At 40.7% G+C, this 26,650-nt stretch overlaps 1 protein-coding gene across 5 annotated transcripts in view; it reads right to left on the bottom strand.

The window, feature by feature from the left end:
- axdnd1 (axonemal dynein light chain domain containing 1) overlaps positions 1 to 26,650 on the bottom strand; it is a 176,176-nt gene that overhangs the window by 149,087 nt on the left and 439 nt on the right. For all 5 annotated transcript variants that reach the window (XR_011961097.1, XR_011961098.1, XM_072573680.1 and 2 more), the window contains exons 2-4: positions 20,395 to 20,544; positions 8,878 to 8,997; positions 234 to 409 (exon numbers count right to left, since the gene is read on the bottom strand). Coding sequence is in view for 3 of the 5 variants with exons in the window: in XM_072573680.1 (XP_072429781.1) it covers positions 234 to 409; positions 8,878 to 8,997; positions 20,395 to 20,512 (414 nt within the window). In the remaining 2 variants the exon portion in view is untranslated. The remainder of the gene's footprint in view (positions 1 to 233; positions 410 to 8,877; positions 8,998 to 20,394; positions 20,545 to 26,650) is intronic.

Genomic DNA, 26,650 nt, shown 5'->3' with positions numbered 1-26,650 from the left:
ATATTAATTTTTTTAAAATGCTGAATGAGACTGTTAGCTGTGTTGTCACAAAGCCGAGACTGAAACTGCCCAAACTCAATTCAAACTGACTGTAAATATTTGAATATTAAGAACATAAAAAAATGGAAGGATTAGGCAATTTAGCCTCTTGGGGATAATCTCTCTTTCAATTAAATCATAACAAATCGATATCCCAAATCTATTTTTCCTGGTTCCACGTGTCTTGTTCTTACTTTATGATCTTTTTGAATTTTACTTTTCATTTGTGGTCTAATGGATTCATCACGACAGCATGTATTTGTCACAGTCTTCAAAGCCAGCAAGATTTCTTCTGGGATGAAATCATTTTGGAGAGATGCTGGTGGAAGTTGATCAATGACTTGTGGGTTATCCTCAAGTTTGCGTACTTCTGGAAAGATGGAATTTAAAAAACATTAAACTAAACACACTTTCAGTAAGCAAATTAACCGGACATTCAATATAAAACCTTAATGAATGAGTAAACATCACTGCTGGGCATGCCTTGGTGACTGTCTAACAGATTTGCATACATGCTTGAAGTGAGAGGTCCTTCCTTATTGCTGAGCCATGCCAACAATTCACTCAACTCCTTCACATGCAAAACTAACCAGAGTTTTGTTAGCATGAATAAACATTTATGTGGCTGAACTTGATATGTCAACCCATATTGAGGTTTAAATAAAAAACAGTATTCTACTAAATTATGACTCAGACTCTCACCGATCAGGACTTTTCTTAAAACTGCCTGGGAGATGGCAACTGTGCAGAACCTGTTTTTGTAACAACATTTCATAGAACCACTTCAATGAGCCAGACTGAGACAGTTTCCCACAGCTAAATCTCCTTTGTGATGATACTGGAGAGAATGACCCACCCAAAGTATTTGCTCACTGACAGCCCAAGGCCAATAGCATAAAACCCAAGAAGCTTAGACTGTGAAGACAATATTGCCATCCACAAGGTGGTGCTGCTGTCTCTGAAGTGAGCATTAAGAACAAAGACAGCAGCAACATGGTGTAAATGAATAAATATTGTTGTAGGATCAGCTCTACATGAGTGATTACCATCAAGCCTTGTGATTCAATGAGAGAGTGAAGGATATGCTGGATCATGAGGTCACAGATTGTGATAGACTACAATTCTACTGCTCCTGATGGTCTACAATGCCTCATGGGTGCAGTTTTGAACTCTAAAATCTATTATGAACCTACCTCATTTCACATGGTGGTAGCGCCATGCAGAATGACTGTGGGTGTTCTTATTGTGAGGACAGAAATGTCTTCACAAGCAATTAGCAGTGGTTGTTTCTACCAATACTGTGATGAACAGAGGCGTCTAAAATAGGCAGATCAATGTCTACTATAGGCACAATCTGGCACATTTGTCTGCAGGACTTGGTCAGTAACCACTTTTGATGATGGATAATTACATCTCCCTTACCTCATGTCCTTGCTTCCAACAGTGCTTCTTCCTAATGCTCCTCACCTTGGAGACATACAGATCAACCGGGGGAAGTGGTAACAAGCAGGAGTTTCCCAGCCCATGTAATGTAATTTAGTTTCAATGTTGAGCACTCCCAGGGACAAACTCCTCTGTATGTATGGCATTTCTGATGAGTCTGCTCTACCAAAACTATGATTTTCCAGAGCTGATGATGAGTCCTGACAAATGTCAACTCTGTATACCCCTCTACAGTTGGTGCCAGACCTGAGAGTTTCTCCAGCACTTTCTATTTTGTTTCAGATTTCCAGCATTCACAGTCCTTTATATTTATTCTGTTGATGGTGGAGTCTGGCTGTTGGCCGATATGTGCGACTTTGACAGACTGTTGCTCGACTAGTTTTTGGGGTTTTCTAGGTTGGTGCAATATGATGATGACCTATTTGTACTATAGTTTGTTTTTGGAGCGATCTTGCAATAACAAAGTAGTGTTCTGGACTATTTCACAGATAGTTAAGAGTCAACAACATTACAGTAGGTCCGGGTAAAAGCAGCAGATTTCGTTCTCAAAACTGCAATTGTGCACCAGACTGGCTTTACCATAACCCAGTAGTTCTAAGATCATTATTACTGATACCAAATTTTTTTTGTTCCAGATTTATTTAATTAACTAACTTAGAATCTCCCAACCATTACGGGAGAATTTGAACTCCTGTCTCCAAATCTAGATTCCTAGTACAGAAATAGAAGCATTACAATAGCAAACCATTGTTGTTCAAGAACAGGGATCTTGTTTTTTGCTGTGATCCTTTCTCAGGATTAACTGCTTGTCAATACTTATTATCTAATCTCAAGTACAAAGAATAGCTTTTTGGGTGAGGTGCATGCATGCCCTTTGTACTTCCGAATCTGTATACAAGTAGAAAAAATTTGAGGATAGCAATACTTCAGTTTAATTCAGAATTGTCAATAATAAATTGAGTAATCCATTAAATCTAGTAATCCAAGAAGTGATAAAATTGAGGTTTAACAGGAAGGCAATGGCCTTATTGCTAGACAATTAAGCCAGAAATCCAGGTAATGTTCTGGAGACCCAAGTTCAAAGCCTCCCATGGCAGATGGTGGCATTTGTAGTCAATAAAAAAAATCTGAATGAAGGATCTTCTAATGACCATGAAACCATCGTCAATTGTCAGAAAATCCTATCTGGCTCACTAACATCCTTCAGGGAAGGAAATCTGCCATCTTCGCATGGTCTGGCCTACATGTGAATCTAGACCCACGGCAATGTGATTGATTCAGAATGCTTGCCCTCTGAAACGGCCTGGCAAGACACTCAGTTGTACCAATCTCAAAGAAATGAAAATGGCCAGACCAACTGGCATTGACCTAGGCACTAGAGAAAAACAGCAGAAACAGTCCTGTTGATCCTGCAAAGTCATCCTCACTAACATCTGGGGGCTAGTGTCAAAATTGGGAGAGCTGTCTCATGGACTAGTTTAGCAACAGCTGGATATAGTCATACTCACAGAATCATACCTTAGAGACAATGTCCCAAAAATCACCATCACCGACCAAAGACAGTGCCAGCAGAGTGGTGGTACAGTAGTATGCAGTCACGAGGGAGACATACTTGCCCTGGGAGTGCTCAACATTGACTCTGAACCTTATGAAGTTTCATGACATCAAGTTAAACATGGGGAAGGAAACCTTCAGCTGATTATCACATACCCCTCCCTCTTCCACTGGTGAATCAGTAGTCTTGCATGTTGAACAACATTTGGAGGAAGCAGCAGGTGGCAATATGCAAAATGTACTCTGAGTGGGGGATTTCAACATCGATCACCATGAGTGGCTCGGCAACAGCATTATTAATCAAATTGTTCAGGTCCTAAAGTATGTAGCTGCTAGACTGGGTCTGCAGCAGATGGTGAGGGAACCAACAAGAAGGAAAAACATACTTGACCTCATTCTTACCAAGCTGCTGGCAGGAGATGTATCTATCTATGACAGTATTGGTAAGAGTGACCACCGCACAATCCTTATGGAGACAAAATCCCACCTTCATATTGAAAATAACCTCCATTGTGTGGCACTATCACCGTGCTAAATGGGTCAGACTTTGAACAAATCGAGCAATTCAAGATAGGGCATCCATGAAGTGCTATAGGGTATCAACAGCAGCAGAATTGTACTCCACCAAAATATGCAACCTCATGGTTTGGCACATGCCTCCTCTCATCCAATTCCATTAAGTAAGGAATCAACCCTAGTTCAATGGAGGGTGCAGGAGGGCATGCCAGGCACTGCACCAGGCATACCTAATAATGATGTGTCAACCTGGTAAAGCTTCCTAACCTGCATACCAAACTGCATAAGCAGCAAGTGATAAAACAGAGCTAAGTGACCCCACAACCAATAGATCAGATCTAAGCACTGTAATCCTGCCACATCCAGTCAGAAATGGTAGTGGACAATTAAACAACTCATCCTCAATGACGGAAGAGCCCAACACAATTGTCAAAAAGATAAGGCTGAAGCATTCACAACAATCTTCAGCCAGAATTGCTGAGTGGATGATCCATCTCAGCCTCCTCCAGTGGTCCTCAACATTACAAATACCAGTCTTCAGCCAATTCGATTCGCTCCATTTGGTATTATGAATGATCGGACACACTGTACACTGCAAAGACTATGGGCCCTGATAACATTCCGGCAATAGCACTGAAGACGTGTGCTCTAGACCTTGCTGCTCCCCTAGCCAAATCTTCCAGTACACTGATATCCACCAGACCAGACAATGTAGAAAATTGCCCAGATATGGCCTGTATGCAAAGAGCAGGACAAATCCAACTCAGCCAATTACAGCCCCAGTCTACTCTTGACCATTAGTGAAGTGATCAAGTCATCAACAGTGCTATCAAGTAACACCTGCTCAGTAATAACCTGCTCAGTGACGTCCAGTTTGGATTCTGCCAGGACCACCTAACTCTGACCTCTTTACAGCCTTGGTCCAAACATGGACAAAAGAGCTCAATTCCAGAAGTGAGGTGAGAGTGACAGCCCTTGACGTCATTCGACTAAGTGCAGCATCAAGGATCCCTTGAAAAACTGGAACCAATGGTTATCAAAGGGCCAAACTCTCCACTGGATGGAGTCATACCTGGCACACAGGAAAATGGTTATGGTTGTGGTTGTTGGAGTCAGTCACTTCAGCTCCAAGACATCTCTGCAAGAGATCCTCAGGGTGGTTTTCTCGGTCCAACCAACTTCAGCTGTTTCACCAATGACCTTCCCTCCATCATAAGGTCAGAAATGGGGATGTTTGCTGACTGCACCATATTCAGCACATCTCAGGAAGTAAAGCAATCCATGTTCAAATGCAACATAATCTGGATAATATACAGGCTTGGAATGACAAGTGGCAAATAACATTTGTGCCACACAAATTCCATGCTACGACCATCACCATTAAGAAACAAATTGCCACACCTTGACTTTCAATGGTTTTACCATCACCTAATGAAGGGCTTATGTCCGAAACATCAACTCTCCTGCTCCTCGGATGCTGCCTGACCGGCTGTGCTTTTCCAACACCACACTCTTCGACATCATCTACAAGGCACAAGTCAAGGGTGTGATGGAATAAACCCATTTGCTTGGATGGATGCAGTTCCCACAACAGTCCAAGAAGTTGACACCATCCAGGACAAAGTAGCCCATTTGATTGGCACCATATCCACAAGCATCCACCACTGACGCTCAGTAACAGCAATGTGTACTATCTACAAGATGAGCTGTAGGAATTAACCAAAGATCCTCAGACAGCACCTTCCAAATCCACAACCACTTCTATCTAGAAGGACAAGGGCATCAGATACATGGGTACACCACCACCAGCAAGTTACCCTGTAAGTCACTCACCATCCTGACTTAGAAATATATCACTGTTCCTAAACTGTTTCTGGGTCAAAATCCTGGAATTCCCTCCCTAACAGCATTTTGGGTCAACCCACAGAAAGTAGACTGCAGCGTTTCAAAAAGGCAGCTCACCACCACCACCTTCTCAAGGGCAAAGAAGGACAGGCAATAAATACTGGCCAGCCAGCAACACTCACAGCCTATGAATGAATAAAAAACTAACTTATCAACAGAAGTTAGAAGCTCAAAGACATTTCTATTTTAATTTATATTTCTCAGAAAGACTGATTGATTTGTGACTTAAAAATATTAAATGGATTTGATATGGTTAGATGCTATTTGTAATGTTAATATGTTAACAATACCACGAAGGAATAAATGTAACTGTAATGCTACATCAGTTTCCTTTTGTTCTAGAATACAGACGAATAAGTGATGATTTGGAGATGCCGGTGTTGGACTGGAGTGTACAAAGTTAAAAATCACACAACACCAGATTATAGTCCAACAGGTTTATTTGGAAGCACTAGCCTTCGGAGCGACGCTCCTTCATCAGGTGGTTATGGAGAATAAGATTGTAAGACATAGAATTTATAGCAAAAGTTTACAGTGTGATGTAACTGAAATGATACATTGAAAAATACCTTGATTGTTTGTTAGGTATCTCATCTGTTAGAATGACCATGTTAGTTTCACTTGTTTCATATGTAGATCACAAAACCTTTTTTAAAAGTTACATTCTCAGGTTAACTTTAACAATTGGTGTCAGGCAGATAATATGTTGAAGGTATTAGCCCCCTGTGTGCTGTTGTCCGTGCCATAATGTTTAGACTGATTATAATCTAAAAAAATGAGTTAACAGAGTCTTAAGTGGATTCATGCAGTTTTTGAGCAAAGTACAAGAACGCTGCAAGTATAAATTCACCCCACAAAGGTGTGTGTGTGTGTGTGTGTGTGTGTGTGTGTGTGTGTGTGTGTGTGTGTGTGTGTGTATATACAGTGCAATGGGGTCACCTGTAGTGTGACATGAACCCAAGGTTCCGGTTGAGGCCATCCCCATGGGTACCATTCTTGGCCATCAGCCTCTGCTCGGCCACTTTTCGTTGTTGCTTCTCCTGAAGTCTGCCTTGGATGACGGTCATCTGAAGGTCTGAGGTTGAATGTCCTGGACCGCTGAAGTGTTCTCCGACTGGGATGGAAGACTCCTGTCTATTGATTGTTCTGTGGTGTTCATTCATCCTCTGCTTGATCTCGCCAATGTACCATGCCTCAGGGCATCCTTGTCTGCAGCGTATGAGACAGAGAATGTTGCCTGAGTTGCAAGAGTACCAACACATACATGGTGAGAGGTGTCCCCACGCGTAATGGTGATATCCGTATCGACACTCTGACACGTCTTGCAGCACCTACCATGACAAGGTTGTATGGTATTGTCCTGAAAGCCAGGTAGTTTGCTACACACAATGATCTGTGTGAGGTTTGGTGGCTGTTTAAAGGTTGGAAGTGGAGATGTTGGGGAAGGTCTTGGCGAGGTGCTCATCCTCATTGATAATGTGTTGCAGGTTGCGAAGAACATGGCATAATTTTTCGGCTTCTGGGAAGTACTGGACAACGAAGTGAACAGCTCGTGTCTGTCTCTTGAAGAGGTCATTACGGTTCCTTGCTGTGGCACATCAGAATTGCAGTCGATGAGTTGAGCATCGTACCCCGTTCTTATGAGGGCATCCCTGAGTACTTCCAAGTGCCTGTTACATTCCTCCTCATCTGAACAGCACCTGTGTATGCGTAGGGCTTGTCCATAAGAAATGGCTGTTTTAATATGTTTCAGGTGGAAGCTGGAGAAATGTAGCATCATGAGGTTATCCGTGAGTTTGCGGGACGTGGGAGGTACTCATGCGACTCAGCCAACATTGTCTATCTCATATGCTGCAGGCAAGGATGCCCTGAGGCACGGGACATTGGCGAGACCAAACAGAGGCTACGGCAACGGATGAATGGACACCACAGGACAATCAATAGACAGGATTTTTCCCTCTCAGTCGGAGAATACTTCAGCGGTCTGGGACATTCAACCTCAGACCTTCAGGTGACCATCCTCCAAGGCGGACTTCGGGACAGGCGACAACAAAAGTGGCCGAGTAGAGACTGATAGCCAATTTTGTTTCCCATGGAGATGGCCTCAACCCGGGCCTTGGGTTCATGTCACACTACAGGTGACCCATTACACTATGCACACACACAGACAGACAGACACAAACACACACACTCACGCAGACCCTCTCTCATACACTCACATACCCAGTCTTAAACCCCTTTACACTCACACTCACACACATACACACCCCCTCTCACAGACACTCGTAACCACTTCTCCCCCCACACACCCACCCACATGCACACATACATATATAAGCTGGGGGGTGAATTTGTACTTGCAGAATTACATTTTATTTTCCTAAAAAACTGCATGAATCCATGTAAGATTCTGTAAATCCTTTTTTTAGATTAGAATCTGTCTGACCATTGTGGCACAGACAGCCTCACACAGGGAGCTAACACTTTCAATACATAATCTGGGCCAACATGACACCAATTGTTCAAGTTCACTTGAGTATGCAACTTTTTAAAAAATGTTTTGTGATTTTCATATGAAAGAACTGAAACCAACATGGTCATTCTAAAAGATGAGAGACTTAGCAAACAATCTGCATCTTTTTCAATATATAATTTCAGTTACACCACACTGCAAACTTTTGCTATAAATTCTGTCTTACAATCTTATTCGCCACAAACACCTGATGAAGGAGCAGCATTCTGAAAGCTAGTGCTTCCAAATAAACCTGTTGGACTATAACCTAGTGTTGTGTTATTTTTAGCAATGAATAGGTGTACCGACAGATTCAAGATTCCCTCCAAGTCACATAGCCTAAGTTGGCAAATTTCTCCATACCTTCATTGTCACAAGGTCAAAATCCTGGAATTCCTCCTGAGAGTGCTCTGAGAATACCTTCAGCATATAAAGTGTAATGGTTCCAGAAGTGAGCTTACTTAACAACAATTAGGGATGGGCAAACAATGCTGGCCTTACCCCACAAACCCCCATATCCCGTGAATGAATAACAGAAATTCCACATGCACTTCTGTTCCTGTGGGAATCACTGGATAGTGATCAGGAGCAGGTACAACAGCTCCTGACTTTCTCCCATCTGCAGTCCAATGGCTTGTACAGGAATAACATCATGTCAGTTTACATCCTGACTTAAATCAGTAAGTTCACCTGATACATGCAGGAAACCAAATCTGTTTTGCGTGGCTTAATCCAATACTATCTAGTATCATTACTCACAAGATCAGACTAGAAGAAAAGTTCAGAAAAAAATCTAGGCGGACAAATCATAATCCTCTCAAAGGGTTTATATGCAAATGATTAAGATTGAAATATTAAAATTAACTTTTTGACATGATACATAATAAGGTTCAATGTTCACACTTCACCTGTTTGTTCCTTTACGAGCATGCAAATGTCGGTGTATGATTTGTTGCTCCCCGGGTCTTTTTTTCCATCACCAATACAAGCACTTCTGTTCAACATCTGTTCAGAAGTTGGAGTGGGCTCTATTGAAAACAAAGTATAAATGTGGCCTTCATTAGTTTCAAAGCTGCTTGAAATTTTCATTCTATATGCAGAACAGACATGGAAACTATCCATCAAAGCCCATTTAGTCACACATAGGTTTTTAACTCTAGTACATTGATCATAGTCTCCCCAAGTCAAATTAAGTAATTTCCTATTCAATTTTGTATGATATATTTGCACATATATATTATATATATATATCATTTTATTTGATATTAAATCATTTTTTAGCACTTCACACAATTAGATTAGATTACTTACAGTGTAGAAATAGGCCCTTCGGCCCAACAAGTCCACACCGACCCACCGAAGTGTAACCCACCTAGACCCATTCCCCTACATTTACCCCTTCACCTAATACTACGGGCGATTTAGCACATTTTTTGGATTGTGGGAGTAAACCGGACTACCCGGAGGAAAGCCACGCAGATACGGGGAGAATGTGCAAACTCCGCACAGTCGCCTGAGGCGGGAATTGAACGCGGGTCTCTGGCACTGTGAGGCAACAGTGCTAACCACTGTGCCACCATGCCGCCCACAATAATTTGCTTTTGTTATGTAGGATGATGCTGAGTTATCCTGCAACAAATATATGCTGTGAACAGCTGTGAGATGGAGGAATTATATTCTCGAAGCGATCATTCTTTTTGTATCGGGTAAGAATATAAAAAGATTTGGAACAAAGGCAATAAAGTAACGATCTAACTGAGCAGCAAAACAGCCTATTTCTGTTTGAATGCTTCAAATATTAGATAGAATACAAGGAAAACATTTTTTTTCTAAAATAATGCAATGAAATTTTTAACATCCATCTGAACTGATCCAAATAGCTATTAGGGACCCAGATTAAATTTATTGAAGATAGAAGCAGGTGTAAATTGACTAGTCCCTCAAGCCTGATCTGCCATTTAATATGATTATGGTGATCATCGAGCTAATACCCTAATCCTGCCCTCTCCCCAGACCCCTTGATCTCTTTAGCCACAACATTTATATCTGCCTCCTTATTGAAAGTACCATGTTTTGGCCTCAACCACTTTCTATGACAATGAATTCCACAAGCTCATCAATCTCTAGGTGAAGAAATTTCTCCTTATCACAGTTCTCAAAAGTTTAATGCTTCTCCTTAAATAATACCCTTGGTTCTGTACTCCCCACCATTGGGAACATCCTTCTTGTCTAATGCTGTTAGAATTATACAGGTTCCCGTGAGATCCTCTTCTCAGTGTTCTAAACTCTAGTGAATACAATCCTAACCAAGTCAACCTCTCGTCATGTCATTCTTGCCACCTCAGGAATCAATTTGGTAAACCTTTGCTGCACTCTCCCTGTGGAAGAACATCTTTTTACAGATAAAGGAAACCAAAATTCACTGCCAGAGAAAAGGAGTTAGTTGAAGGTTGCTCCGGTTTGTAAAATGAGCTCTCTTTCATTACTGATGTGAAGGCTAATCATGCCAAATAATGCAATCAGTTCAAATAGCACTATCTTTTCAGATCATTGAATACAATAGAAATTTACACCACAGAAGGATCCCTTTCAGCCAATCTCGTCTGCAGCAACTAAAAAGGATTATTGTATAATCCCACTGTGCAGATCTTGGCTGCCTTGTAGGTTATGACATTTCAATGCAAACCAATAACTTTTACATATTTCTGCACCTCCCATCCTTTCAGGCAGTGACTTCCAGAAACAAATCATTGCCCACAGTTTTTTTCATACCGCTCTTTATCTCACCTGAAAACCTGACTTTCCAATCCTGCCCTTTTCTCAGCTGTACTCAGCAATAATACAGTATTATAATATTACATGTCATCTGTAATTTCAACTGTTCTGCCTTATTCCCTGGATTTCTTGAAGTATAGGCCATTTAGCACTGTCAAATTCTATCATTGTTCAAACTTTGGTTTCCTCTGCCTTCTCAACATTATGGTGATCAGTTCAAAATATCTGCCTTCCATTTCCAACTCTTCCCCCTTTGGAATCTACTTTCAAATTTCCAACCCCTTACCGACCTAGTTCAAACCCTCCCCAACAGCATTGACAAAACTACCTATCAGGAGATTGGTCTTGGATCTGTTGAATTGCAACCTGTCTGGCTTGGTCATGTCTTTGTGTTATGTTCCTTCACAAAGATTTACACTTGCACATTGGATTGATGAGTGGCATTGGGTAAATTTAACAGACAAACTAATGAGTTGTTGTGTAACTGTAATTTATGTATGCAGCCTTGGTCTAGTATGCTGCTGCTTCGACCTAACATGGCTGCTGGTCATTGGCTCTTTAACATATGCAGCTCTGACGCAGTAATTCAGTTGTTTGTATAGATTGGATGAGCCCAGAAGTGATCACAATGCCTCAGGAATCTAACACCTTCGCTCTTCACCATCTCTCCATTAACTTTTACCTTCCCATCCTCCCTTTGCAGGTGGCACTGGTAGTGATCCAGAGATTACTACCTCAGAGATTCTGCTTTGCAATCTTTCGCTTCAATTTTTTTCAGGGTCCCTAAACATTGCCCAAAGGACCTAATCCTTCTTCAGTCTATATCATTGATACCAATGTGAGCCAGCAAGTTTGGTTGTTCATCCTGCCCCTTCTGAATATCATCATTTCTTTAATCAATACTGTGAAGCCACCTTTTCCATCCCTCTCTCCATCTCATCTGACAAACTTGGAAACAGGTGTTCTGAAGAAGGACAACTGAACCCAAAACGTCCCAAAATGTTAACTCTACATTCTCACCACACATACTGGCAGACCTGCTGAGTTTCTCCAGCAATTTCTGTTTTCGTTTCAGATTTCCACCCTCTGCAGTTTTTTTGATTTTTTTGGAACCAGAAGTGCTGAGCATTTCTGCTGTTTTTTTCAACTATGCCTCATTAATAGCTATAATATATTCCCAAGTGTCAAACTGCAATCTCTGGTAATCCTCCTGGACAATTTTAATTGAATTGTATGCCTTATTTCTTGAGCTGCATTTAAGAATGCTTCACAAAGTTGCAAAATAAGTCATCTACCTCTGACAGGAGACAGGAATTTTGCACAACAGGATTGGAGCTGAGCAACACACAGAATATATATATTGCAAAATTTGACAGCTCAGACAATTCAAGCCAAAATTTGGGAGACACCTTCGCATGACTGAAACTTACAGATCAGAAAAAGAAACAAATGAAAGATAATGACAAGAAGATATGGGTGCTGCCTTAACCAGATATCTTACCTGCAAGGGCCCACAACCCATGGTGGACTGATCATCCAAGGGGTGGTAGCATCATAAATCTCTTGCAACATTACAGATGTGCTGCTTGAATTCATAGCAATAATGTATGTGGTTTTGAATCTGTCTTAAGGATTATTAAATCTCCAAGACAGAACTCAGATGCCGATGGTAATTTCTCAGAACTATCAAGCATGCATCAACTACCTGTCAATGTCCTACAATCTGTTAGCCTGGAGACAAGAGTTTTATCAACTTTATCAGATATTTATAATGCACCAATCTCGCCGATTTATCAGTTTTTCAATACATTGTCCTCTCAAATTGTATTCTTTTACACTTCTTCTGCATAAAGTTTCACAATCATGCCTATGTCTATCAACTTCACCAGCCTTTCTATGACCTCTTTGAGTTCAGCACTATCTTTTTGCAGTTAATTATATTTGTAACTTTTGTGTTATGAGCAAATTTTGAAATTGCATCTGATATATCTAAATCTAAGTAATCCGAAACAAAAGGTAAGTGGCAGCACAAATGATTGGTCGTAATAAAGGCATCAATGAATCACTACAAGTTTTATCAAAGGAAAATAACTACAGGAAAAGAGTAAGCTAGCTATGAATGTGAAAAAGGAACAGCAAAAGTTTTTGCACATATTGAAAAAGACAAAAATAAAATTAACTGACTGGCAACCTTCCAGAGAATGAGAATCTGCCTAATAATAGATAATAAGGAAAGTAAAGATGAAATGAGCAAACGTTTTGCTTCTATCTTCAGTACAGATGGATATAATAAACATTCTACTAATAGCCATAAATCAGAAGGTGGAAAGGAGAAAGCAACTTGGCAACATTATAGTCACGGGGTTTCCTCAATCAAAACATGTTGTCTAAGTGATTATTAATGTTGTTTTGAATACAGTTGCTAAAGGTTTTGCCACCACTGAGGTTAAGATTGATCTGTAAAAGTTGGGTTTATCCTTAACCATTCTTGAACATAGATTTATTATGTGCAATTCTCCAGCTCTCTTAATCGTCTTTCAATATTGGTATAATTAATGAGTATGGCCAATGCCTCTGTAACTTCCAGCCCATTCTTTCCTCAGCATCTTTATTAATACTCACATGGATATGGTAACTTGTCAATTTTAAGTACATCCAGGCCTCTATCAAACATCCACTTTATTCAAATTTTAGTCCCTCTATTATCTTAACTACCTCCCTTCTCCTTTCACTTTTATGTTGCCAGCATCTTCTTGTTTGGTTAAGAAAGGTGTAGTCATGTAAGAATCAGTTAGCTCAGTTGACATGCTTGTGATGCAGAGTGGTGCCAATAGTATGGGTTCAATTCCTACACTGGGAGGTTACTATAAAGGACTCCCCTTCTCAGCCTCTCCCCTCATCTGAGGCATCATGACCTTCAGGTTAAACTACCATCAGTCATCGCTTTCTAATAGGACATCAACCACATGGTCCAGTAGGAATATGATGTCTTTACCTTTACTCATATCATAGCTAAGACAATTATGTACTATGTACTTGGGTCACTTTTTATGGTGCTTTCTCAGCTCCATGATTTCTTTTTCTCCCTTTTCACTATTTCTATGCCTGTGGAAGATTTGGATTTTGAGCTTCCTTTCTTATTGAATGATGTCAACCATTAAAGAATGAGACTGAAATACTGTATAAGCAAAAACATAGGAAATGCTCAATGAATTTGGCCAAATCAAAACTTAAAGCAAAGATCTGATGAAAACTTCCATTGCTTTCAAAAATGAAATTGTCACTGTCTTAAGGTTTGTCTCTTATAAATATTTAGTACTGATGAAACGTTACTGATTTGAAACATTAACTCATCTTCTCTCTCTACAAATGCTGCCAAACCTGTTGAGTATATTCAGCATCTTCTGTTTCTTTTATTTCAGATTTCCAATATTCACAATATACTTTATACTTTGTTTTAAAAGGGTGAGGCTGAACTAGTTTTGTAGGTGATCTGAACCACACAATACTTGTAAAAACAAGCTCGTCATGTAAGTTTTAAAGAGGTTAAATAAATACCAACTACACTTTTCCTTGTCTCAGTGGTAGCAGTAGGATTTGGGTTCAAGTTCCTATTTCAGAGATTTGGGCACATTATCTAGGTTAATTCTCCAATGTGGCACAGAGAAATGTTCAAAACAAAGTAATGTGGATGCTGTAAATCTGAAATATTAAACACAGAAAATGCAGGAGAAATCAGTAGGTCCAGCAGTACCTGTGGACAGAGAAAGAGAGTTAGCCTTTTGAGTATAATATGACTCTTCAGAACTGAAAGGGGTTGGAAATTGGTGTTTTTATACATTTGACAGAGGTGGAACCAATGGAACAGACGGTGTAGAGGATATTGCAAATGGAAAAGAGATTAATAATTAGGGTAAAACAGAAATAGAGAAGTAAAATTGGCTAAGTTAAGACATAGAAGGGTGATAATGAGTCCTGTCAGCTGAGAGCAAAGTTAAAAAGGCAAGCCCATTTTTTGGGGGTGAGAAAGGTGCTATGGTGAAGAATGAAAGAAAATGGTGGCTCTGACATTGTGAAAATCAATACTGAGTTCGAGAGGTTGGAAAGTACCTAAGCAGAAATGAGGTGCTTTTCTTGAAGTTTTTGTTGTGTTTTGTTGGAACATTACAGCAGGACAGAAATATTAGGAAAATAAGTACATGAGAAGGCCAATCAGTCCCTCAAGCCTGTTCCAACATTTAATGAGATCATAGGTGATCTGTGGACGAACTCCAAATACTTGCCTTTAACCTATATCCCTTAACCTCTTTGCTTAAAATTTTATCCATCTCAGATTTAAAATTAATAACTGATCTTACATCCACTGTGGTTTATGGAAGACCATTCCAAACATCTACCACCCCTTGTGTGCAGAAGTACTTACTTGGTATAAAGCTTTGTTTTCAGACATTTTGTTACCATATGAGATAACATCATTAGTGAGCCTCCAGTGAAGAACTGGAGGTATGGACCGCTTTTTATTTGTGTTGGGGTTTCCTTGGGTTGGTGATGCCATTTCTTGTTCTTTTCCTCAGGGGTGCTAAATGGGATCCAGTTGGTAAATAGAATTGATAGAGTTCTAGTTGGAATGCCATACTTCTAGGAATTCTCACGCATGTGCCTGTTTGGCTTGTCCTAGGATGTAAAAACAATGACTGCAGATGCTGGAAACCAGATTCTGGATTAGTGGTGCTGGAAAAGCACAGCAGTTCAGGCAGCATCCAAGTAGCTAGGATGGATGTGTTGTCCCAATTGGTGTCCTTCGTCATTTGTATGTAAAGATACTCATGAGAGTGGGTCATGTCTTTATATGGTTAGTTGATGTTCATGTATCCTGGTAGCTAGTTTTCTGCCTGTTTGCCCAATATAGTGTTTGTTACAGTTTTTGCAAGGTGTTTTGTAAATGACATTAGTTTTGCTTGTTGCCTGTATAGGGTCTTTCAAGTTCATTAGCTGCTGTTTTAGTGTGATGGTGGGTTTGTGAGCTACCATGATGCCAAGAGGTCTGAGTAGTTTAACAGTCATTTCCAAAGTATCTTTGATGTAGGACAGAGTGGCTAGGGTTTCTGGAAGCGGTCCAGAGGAAACTTTCAAGACCCTTACTGGCATAAAATTCACTGAAGAGGAGGAAAACAATAACAAACTTCCATTCCTAGATATCGCAGTAGAGCAAACAGCCAACGGGAACTTCAAACCAGCATCTACAGGAAAACCATACATACTGACCTAATACTGAACTACAGAAGCAATCATCCCAACACCCACAAACGAAGCTGCATTAGAGCATTATTTCAATGAGTCACCACAAGGAAACCTAAACACAAATAAAACGTGGGCCATACAACGAGTGCTTGATTGGAGGCTCATTGATGATGTTACCTAGCATGGTGACGAAACGCCTGAAAATGAACCTTCCAGCTCAGCGATCAAACTTACATCCAGAACCTCAACCTGAGCTACAAACTTTCTCAAAACCCGCTAGAAGTACTTAATTTCATCTCTCCTGAATGGTCTGGGTATAATTCTCAGACTATGCCCCTAGTTCCAGAATTCCCATTCACTGGAAATATTTTACCTTTCTCTACCCTGCCATTTCCTGATAACATCTGGAAGATTTTGATTAGATTACGCATGAGCCTTCTAAATTCTAGAGAAAACAGGCCTAATTTATATAATCTCTCCTCATAACCCAAACCCTGAAATCCAAGTATCATTCTTGAAAAGCTATCTTGTACACCCTCCAAAACCAATTTATCCTTCAAAAGGTGCAGCAGTGCAGAGGTCTGCTGTCAGCACTCAAAGTTGGGTCTAACCAGGGTTTTGCATAACTGCAGGATAACACCTGCATTTTTCACTCCAAGTCTCTAGTTATAAAGGCCAGCATTCCATTAGCTTTCATGATTATTTTCTGCACCTGTTTGCGGCATTTTAAAGATCAATGCACCTGAATCCCCAAGTCTCTGTGGAAATCCAATGTCTTGAACTTCATGTAATAGAGTTGTAGAGTCGTACAGCATGGAAACTGACCCTTCAGGCCAACCAGTCCATGCCGACTATGTTCCCAAGCTAAACTAGTCTCACCTGCCTGAGCTTGAACCACATCCCTCCAAACCTTTCCTATTCATGTACTTATCCAAATGTCTTTTAAACGTTGTAATTGTACCCACATCCACCACTTGCTGTGGAAGTTCATTCCACACATGAGCCTGTCTCTCATGTAAAACAAAATTGCCCCCATGTACTTTTTAAATCTTTCTCCTCTCACTTTAAAAATATGCGCCCACCCGAGGGGAAAGACATCTGCCATTCACCCCATCCACATCCTTCATGATTCCACAAGGTCACCCCTCAACCTCCCACACTCCAGTGAAAAATGTCCCAGTCTATCCAGCCTCTCCTTATAACTCAAACCCTCCGATAGAAAGTACCCTGATATATAACCTCACATTTGCTTATATTGAACTCTGCCGACGGTTTTGCTCATTCATTTGGTCTATCACTATCCTTTTGTAATTTTATTATTATTACATTGTCTATAATGGTCTCTAACTCCATCTCATGAGTAAATTTGGACGTATGACTTTCTATGCCATTATCCACATCCTTAATAAATAATGTGACAAATTGAGGCCCTGACACATATCCTTGTGGGACACAATTGGTCACATCTTGTCAATTTGAGTACATACTCCCATTGTCCCTACTTTCTTTCATCTACCACTTAGTCAATATCCCAGCCATGTCAGTAATTGGTCCTCAGTTCTGTAGGCTTCGAGCTTAGTTAATAGTCTCTTATGTGGGATTTTATCAAATGCTTTCTGGAAGCCCACATAAACAACATCTATGGACATCCCCCATCCATTACCTTAATCATTGCTTCAAAAATTTCAAATGAGATTTGTCAGGCATCACCTTCCTGTCATGAATGCATGCTGGCATGCTGGCCTGATTAACTAAAAATTTTCCTAGATTATAGACTCCCAACAATTTTCCCACAACAGATGTTAGGCTAACTGCTCTGTAATTCCCTGGTTTTCATCTTTCGCCTTTATTATAAAGCAAGTGTGTGATGTGTGCAATTTTCCAATCCAGAGGGTTGATTCCTGAACCGAGGGAGCTCTGAAAGATTATATGTCCAAAATGTGCTCCTCTACATCCTTTGACATCCTTGAATGGAGACAGTCAGGGATTTATCACCTTTCAACTCCATTAATTTCCTCATTTATGATGTTTTTCTTACATTAATTTCATTCAGTCCCATCCCTAATCCACTTTTCACTTCCTTGGGACTGCTGACAAGCTATCCTCCTTTTTTTTAAACTGTAAATCCTAAGGCAAATAAATAATTCAACATATTTGCCATTTCCCCAAAGTCATTGTCAATACTCACAATTTCAAACGTTAGTGAGCCAACAAAGCTCCTGATCAACTGTGTTCCCTTCATGTAACTATAACAATTCTTCTTATTGATTTGGATGTCCCTGGCAAGTTTCCTTTCATGATCTCTTAAATGGCTCTTATAAACTGTTTTGTGGCCCTTTCTTTGTCTTTGGATCTTATCCATTTAGCAGGATATGTGCTGCTTTTTGCATTTTTAGTAAGCCCTTTCTTTTGGTTTTATGCTGTCCCTTATCTCTTTTATTACCCATGGCTGTTTTATCTGTGAACTGGAACTTTTCCCTCTCAGGGTGTAAACTGTTTTTGTATTGTTAAATTCTCCACTATTCTTTAGTTTACCAACAGATTTTCCCAGTTTACTGTGAACAATCTCTTTAAAGTTGGCCTTAAATTTAGAACTCTTATAGGTGATTCACACTTTTTGCTTTCAAATGCTGTATTGAATTAGATCATGTTATGATCACTAGTTAATAAATGTTCATGTGTAATAATTAAATATTTTTCAATACTCACTACTAAATCCAATATTGGTATAGTGAAATGGCAAGCAACTGGAAGGTTAGGGTCATTCTTATGGACAGAGTGCAAAGCAGTCATTCAGACTGCATTTGGTCTTGTCAATCTAAAGGAGACTCATTATGGGCAATGAATACTATAGACTAGAATGAAAAAGTTCAAGTAAAACGCTACTTCATCTGCAAAGTGTGTTTACTGTCTCAGATAGTGAGGAAGGAGGAGACAGGCTTTAGGTTTTACATTTTATTGTCATGTGCACTCAAGTAAAGGGTATAAGAGCACAGTGAAAAATGCACATGGTCACCACACACAGCACCATCTTAGGTAGAACGTACCTAGGTGCAAAATCTTAGTTACAGAAGTTGAAAAATAATGAATTGTGTTAAGAAGTTTAGAACTAGAGTCTTCTTAGTATAAAAGCAGAAAAATAAAGAAATAAAGTTATAAAGTCAACATTACAGTCCTTTCTTAAGCCATGGGCCTGCAGATACTCCCAGCTGGGCTTTCAGTCTCCCCTGCACTGACAATAGACAATAGGTGCAGGAGTAGGCCATTCTGCCCTTCGAGCCTGCACCATCATTCAATATGGCTGATCATCCTTAATCAGTATCCTGTTCCTGCCTTATCTCCATAACCCTTGAGAGCTCTATCCAACTCTTTCTTAAATGAATCCAGAGACTGGGCCTCCACTGCCCTCTGGGGAAGAGCATTCCACACAGCCACCACTCTCTGGGTGAAGAAGTTTCTCCTCATCTCTGTCCTAAATGGTCTACCCCGTATTTTTAAGCTGTGTCCAGTGGTTCTGCACTCACCCATCAGCGGAAACATGTTTCCAGAGTGTCCAATCCTTAATAATCTTATATGTCTCAATCAGATCCCCTCTTAGTCTTCTAAACTCAAGGGTATACAGGCCCAGTTGATCCAGTCTTTCAGTGTTAGGTAATCCCACCATTCCATGCTTTCACCCACACTGGACTAAGACCTGCCCGTGCTTACCAGCTGTCTTCACCATCAACTGTTGCTGCTGACCTCCAGCAGGCATGCCAGGTTTTGTTGCAGCTCATAAGGCTTTAGCCCCCAACTACCACTTTGCTGCTACCAAAATTCTTTGCCACTGAACGCTGTTGCCACAATCTTTTGCTGCCTCCATCTCATCGCTGACTGCCACTGGTGCCATCCAAGTTTGTGCTGAGCCATGGCTGGTGGCACACTGTGTTGCTGCATTAGCCATCTTGCTGCAGAGTCCCACTCTATTACTGCTCCCGATATCAATGAGGCTGCAAAACCGCCAAATGTGACCAGCTGCTTTGTGGTTGATTGTCAATGTCCCCCAGCCGCTACCATCGCTGTCTCCACGACCAACCTCCCTCCGCAAGTTAAGTGGAGAAAGAAAAAACCTATAAGTACTAAAAGAAAGAAGGGAGAAAAGAAGAAAGAAAAGCGATTGGAGCAGATAAGCGCAGTCCAGGAACCAAACTCTGCCTCCATTTTGTTTATTGATAAATGGGCAATGAAAAGAATTCCACTCACAATTCATCTCAATACTTTCTTTCAAAAAGATATAAAACTGATTTATCACATTTTTTGAGAAAATTAAATCAATGTACTTCTTATGTAACTTTCTGGTTGCAAAGCACTTTGGAATATTCTGAAGGTGTAAAAGGAGCTAATTAAATAAAAATTCTTTCTTGGCTTACCTGATTGCTCTTTCAAATATTTGCACACATTTGAATTGAGCTCATTGCCATCCACGTCAGGTTTTGGCATGCCAGTAAGAACTGCATCACTAGGAACCTCATGAACAGAATCAGACATTTCCAACAGCTTTCCAGGGTTTCTAGTGAAAACTATAAACAAAATTAAATTTTAAAATCATTTCAATACCAACCTTCTTCTACACACATAGCAGATCCTCAAAATGCTAATAATTATGCAGATTTGCAGAAGCTTTGTTTTCTGTTCTTCTCTAGTCCTGTGATTTAAGTTAAGATTAATACTTCACTAGTTTGCATATAACCTGCCAATAGTAATAAAACTCAATATTCAGATTTAGGAATGGTCTATGCTGAATTTTATACCAGTATATTTTCTACCTTAAAACAGATATTATTTTCACCTCCACAAAATTGCCTACCTCTACCTTACCTCAACCTCTCTGGCACTAAATTCTTACAGAACCTTGATCACCTCTAAATGTGACTAGTCTAAACATCTATCCTTGAAAAAGAATAACTAATGAGAAAATAGGATCCCTCAAGGACCAAAGTGGACATGTATGTGTGGAACCACAGGAGATTTAAAAGTCATTTGGACAAATACATGGATAGAAAAAGTTTAGAAGGATATGGGCCAAGTGCTGGGAAATGGGGTTAGTGTGGATGGACATTTTGATTAGCATGGACCAGTTTGGGCCAAAGGGCCTGTCTTCACGCTAAAGGACTCTATGCTGACCTCACTTCTCTTGAACACCTCAATGAATATTTCTCCTCTGTGTTTCACTGTGGAGAAAGACATGAAGACTTGGGAGCTTGGGCAAATTAGTGGTGATATCTCGGGGACAGTTCATATCATAGTAGAGTGGTGTTGGACAAATAGAATGAATGAAGGTGGATAAATCTGGTCCTGACCAGATATATCCAACAACCCTGCAAGAGGCTAGAGAAGAAACTACAGGGGCCTTGGCTGATATATTTGCATCATTGTTAGCCATGGGTGAGGTCCCGGAAGACTGGAGAGTAGCAAATGTTGTGCCATTATTCAAGAAGGGCTGCAAGGGAAACCTGGGAACTATGGACCAGGAAGCCTAACAACTGTAGTAGGTAAGTTATCTGAGAAGATTCTGAGTGATATGATATACACGCATTTGGAAAGACAGAGTTTGATTCAGAGTAGTCAGCATGGCTTTGTGAGTGGGACAGTATGCCTCACAAACTTATTAGAGTGCTTTGATGAAATGACCAGGAAGGTTGATGAGAGCAGGGCAGTAGATATAGTCGATATAGATTTCAGTAAGGCCTTTGATAAGGTTCCACACAGTAGGCTGCTCTGGAAGGTTAGATCATATGGAATCCAGGGGAAGCTGGCAAATTGGATACAAAATTGGTTTGAGAGTAGGAAGCAGAGGGTAATAGTGTAAGAATGCTTGTTGGACTGGAGGCCTGTGACTATTGGTGTGCCTTAGGGGTCAGTGCTGGATCCATTTGTGTTTGTTATCTATAATCAATGATTTGGATGAGAATGTGCAAGGCATGATTAGTAAGTTTGCTGATGACACGAATAAAGACAGTATCGTGAACAGTGAGGAAGATTATTAGAAATGCAGCAGGACCATGATCAGCTGGGGAAGTGTGCCAAGAAATGGTAAATGAAGTCTAATATAGGTAACTTTTGGAAATCAAATCGAGGCAGGAGTTTCATGGTGAAGGGTAGGGCCTTAGGAGTGTAGTGGAACAGACGGATCTTGGAGTTCAGGTGTGTGCTTCTCTAAAAGTGGAGTCACAGTTAGACAGGGGGGTGAAGGAGGCTTTTGGCACACTGGCCTTCATTAGTCAAGGCACTGAGTATAGAAGTTGAGAAGTTATGTTGCAGTTGTACCGGTTGTTGGCGAGGTCGCACTTGGAGTATGTGTTCAGTTTGATCAGCTTGCTTCGGAAGAATGTTATAAAACTGGAAAGAGTGTAAGAAGAAATTTACAAGGATGTTGCCAGGACTCAAGGGACTGAGTTATAGGGAGAGATTGGACAAACTAGGACCTTTTTCTTTACAGTGTAGGAGACTAAGAGTGGGGATTCTTATAGAAGTATATAAGATCATAAGAGGCAATGAGAGGTGAATATGCTCAGTCTTTTTCCCCAGGGTGGGGGAATTGAAGATTAAAGAGCTTCGTTTTAATGCAAGAGGGGAAAGAATAAATGGGAACCTGAGGGGCAATTTTCTTTTTTACACAGGGTGGTACACATATGGAATGAGCTTCAGCAGAAATGGTTGAGGTGGGTGCATTAACAACATTTAAAAGGCATTTGGACAAACAGATGGATAGGAAAGGTTTAGACAGATATGGGCCAAGTGCAGGGAAATGGGGTTAGTGTGGATGGACATTTTGGTCAGCATGGACCAATTTGGGCCGAAGGGCCTGTCTCCACACTAAAGGACTCTATGCTGACCTCACTTCTCTTGAATACCTGACTAAACATCTGCTGCACATGTTCATTTCCACACTAAGTCTCCCTGATTAACCACTGATCATTCTCTGACCTATGCTGCTCCCAATGTCTCAATGCATAGCCTGGACTTTGCAGTGACAGCATTGGAACTGTGTTCAGAGAATGTTAGTCACAAAGATTTTGCTGACTCTTGCCATGGATTTTCTCTTTCCTGTGTGGTAGTTTATACCTGGCAGAGAGTTAAAAAGTTTTTTTGGCATATAGTAGTAGAAATTCAGTAAGCAAACAGCCAACCACACTGGGTAAAAACAATGACTGCAGCTGCTGGAAACCAGATTCTGGATTAGTGGTACTGGAAAAACACAGCAGTTTTATTGCTCCTTGGATGCTGCCTGAACTGCTGTGCTTTTCCAGCACCACTAATCCAGAAGCCAAACACACTGAAGTAATCACAGTATAAAATGGTAGCTTAAGAGCACTTTAATATCATTTATTTTCACTTTAAATTTCAGATAACAAAATATATTACGTTTCAGATTAGACAGAAGCTAAAATTAAGCAAGTGTTATATTTATAAAGGCATGAAATTTATGAACTTAAATGTTCTAGAATTAAAAATCAGTTCCAAGGGTCAGTGATCATGTTTTGCAATAATTATGAAATTGAAAATCCAGTTATACCTTACCCAACTAATTTATGGGGTTTTTATAGCAACACTAAAAGTATAAGAGGGAGCCCTGGACAAGTTAACAGATTCTCTGATATTGCAACCTGAGAATGACTCAAAAAGTATGAGCTTCAGAGAATTGTGGAATCACTGGCAATGATGCCTAGATTTCAATGTAATTCCACATACTGTATGTGTACTGTTCAGAAATTGCCTTCAGTTTCAATGGAGCAATGACAACAAACACAGTCAGTTTTGTCATCATGGTCAATACAAAAAAAACTGTCCAGAAATTTAAAATCCTGTTTTGCATTTAAATCCCTCCAGGTTTCAAACCCATCCTTACTCTTCAATTTTCTCCAATCCTATCTTGACCACCAAACACAACGACCCAAATCTTGCAATCTGGTTCAAAATCCCTTTTTCCAACAAACACAGAATGCTGGAGAAACTCAGCAGGTCTGGCAACATTCGAGGAAAGAAACACTGTTAAATTTCGAGTCTGGTATGACTCTTCTATTTCCAACCTGGATCAGACAAAAAATTACCTAGTTACTTGCGACTATTTTATAGATCCATCTTCTAATACAGAATCCTTAATTATTGATAAAGTGCAGCAATCCTCACAGACAGCAGGATAAACGACACACATCCTTTTACCAGCACTAGCTGTTATTTTCCACTAAGCAAAATGTTTAAAATGCCCAAAGCCTCATTGAAAATCTACAGAAATGGGTAAGGAGGTATGGTGTTAGATGGTTGGGTGAGGAACTTGGGGGCATAGTAGGGAGGTGGGTAAGGGGATATAGTGGCAGTTGGGTGAAAGGGTAGGTCGAAGTTCGATGTAATGTGTCAATGGGATAGCTGGGGAGTCAGGGGATGTAGTAAGGAGTCAGAGGTTGTCAGTAGTATAACTACCAAGGAGGTAGAACTGGTATTAAACCTTTGAAAGATTTCCCACATTAACTATCCAGATACATGAGTCAGAATTCCCCCAAGTCTTTAACTCAATCTGCGAGTTGGAAACATTCTCTGAGAACCCAGAGGCAGAGTAATTGCACATCAGAAGTTTAAACTTCTCAGACAATTCTGTTGTAGTCACTGCTTCAGGACCTCCAAGGGTATGGGGTTCATCTGGTACTCAGTTCTAACAAGAGACCAGAAGATCTTGGATGTTCTTCTTTCTGCCTCTGGCTGTTGTAGGGTGCACCTCCCTTACCAGGCATCCAGGAATTCTCTCACGTGTCCAAAAAAAATGTTTAGACGGTGCGAAAGCTTAGCACTCCAAATGGAACTCAGTCAATAAACACATTGAACTGGATCTCATATACAAACTACTCAGATACAGAACTGGAAGTAACAAAAAACAGAGACACATAATTATCAGGCAGAACAGAGCATCAACACCGTACTGAAGCACTGACGATGTCACCTAGCGAGGCGATGAAACATCTGCTGAAAACCACACCAGCTTGGCGAATGAATCAAAAACCTCATCCACAACCCGAGCTAAAAATCTTTTCAAAAAACTATAATTTAATTATGTCATAAGTCATGGAGTAAGTTCCCAACATTTATTATCTTTTAAGATCTTAATCTACTTTTGACCTGAACAACTACGTGAAAATGCTCAAGAGTAAACGTGATGGGTGCAGAGCACTTGGTAGCTGTCATTTTCTTTTCTTGATAGGTAGGAGGCTGGAAGAATACAGCAAGCCAGACAGCACCAGGAGGTGGAGAAGTTAATGATTTGGGTGTAACCCTTCTTCATGACTTCAGGAAGAAGGGTTCCACCTAAAACATTGACTTCTCCACCTCCTGACCCTGCCAGCTTGCTGTGTTCCTCCAGCCTCCTGCCTGTCTACCTTGGATTCCATTATCTGTAGTATTTTTTGTCTCTAACCAAGTTCTTTTCCGTTGGGTATGTGACAGTCACACCCTTGGGGGGTGGGGGTGAAACTGGACTGTCTAGCCCAGAGCTAAGAACATTTGGATACAGAACTGGCTCAAAGGTAGAAGACAGAGGGTGGTGGTGGAAGGTTGTTTTTCAGACTGGAGGCCTGTGACCAGTGGAGTGCCACAAGGATCGGTGCTGGGTCCTCTACTTTTTATCATTTACATAAATGATTTGGATGCGAGCACAAACAGTACAGTTAGGAAGTTTGCAGATGACACCAAAATTGGAGGTGTAGTGGACAGCGAAGAGGGTTACCTCAGATTACAACAGGATCTGGACCAAATGGGCCAATGGGCCGAGAAGTGGCAGATGGGAGTTTAATTCATATAAATGCGAGGTGCTGCATTTTGGGAAAGCAAATCTTAGCAGGATTTAAGGGTAAGGACATAGGGAGTGTTGCTGAACAAAGAGACCTTGGAGTGCAGGTTCATAGCTCCTTGAAAGTGGAGTCACAGGTAGATAGGATAGTGAAGAAGGAGTTTGGTATGCTTTCCTTTATTGGTCAGAGTATTGAGTACAGGAGTTGAGAGGTCATGTTGCGGCTGTACAGGACATTGGTTAGGCCACTGTTGGAATATTGCGTGCAATTCTGGTCTTCTTCCTATCGGAAAGATGTTGTGAAACTTGAAAGGGTTCAGAAAAGATTTACAAGGATGTTGCCAGGGTTGGAGGATTTGAGCTATAGGGAGAGGCTGAACAGACTGGGGCTGTTTTCCCTGGAGCGTCGGAGGCTGAGGGGTGACCAATTAGAGGTTTACAAAATTATGAGGGGCATGGATTGGATAAGTAGGCAAAGTCTTTTCCCTGGGGTCAGGGAGTCCAGAACTAGAAGGCATAGGTTTAGGGTGAGAGGGGAAAGATATAAAAGAGACCTAAGGGGCAACTTTTTCACGCAGAGGGTGGTACATGTATGAAATGAGCTGCCAGAGGAAGTGGTGGAGGCTGGTACAATTGCAACATTTAAGAGGCATCTGGATGGGTATATGAATAGGAAGGGTTTGGAGGGATATGGGCCGGGTGCTGGCAGGTGGGACTAGATTGGGTTGGGATATCTGGTCGGCATGGACAGGTTGGACCGAGGGGTCTGTTTCCATGCTGTACATCTCTATGACTCTATTACAGTTGCACCACAAAACCCCTCGGATGTCTGATTTGTTCGATGGTTT

The sequence above is a fragment of the Chiloscyllium punctatum genome, chromosome 7 (assembly GCF_047496795.1).
Source record: "Chiloscyllium punctatum isolate Juve2018m chromosome 7, sChiPun1.3, whole genome shotgun sequence".
NCBI classification, from domain to species: domain Eukaryota; kingdom Metazoa; phylum Chordata; class Chondrichthyes; order Orectolobiformes; family Hemiscylliidae; genus Chiloscyllium; species Chiloscyllium punctatum.
This window is presented reverse-complemented; position numbering and strand designations above follow the sequence as displayed.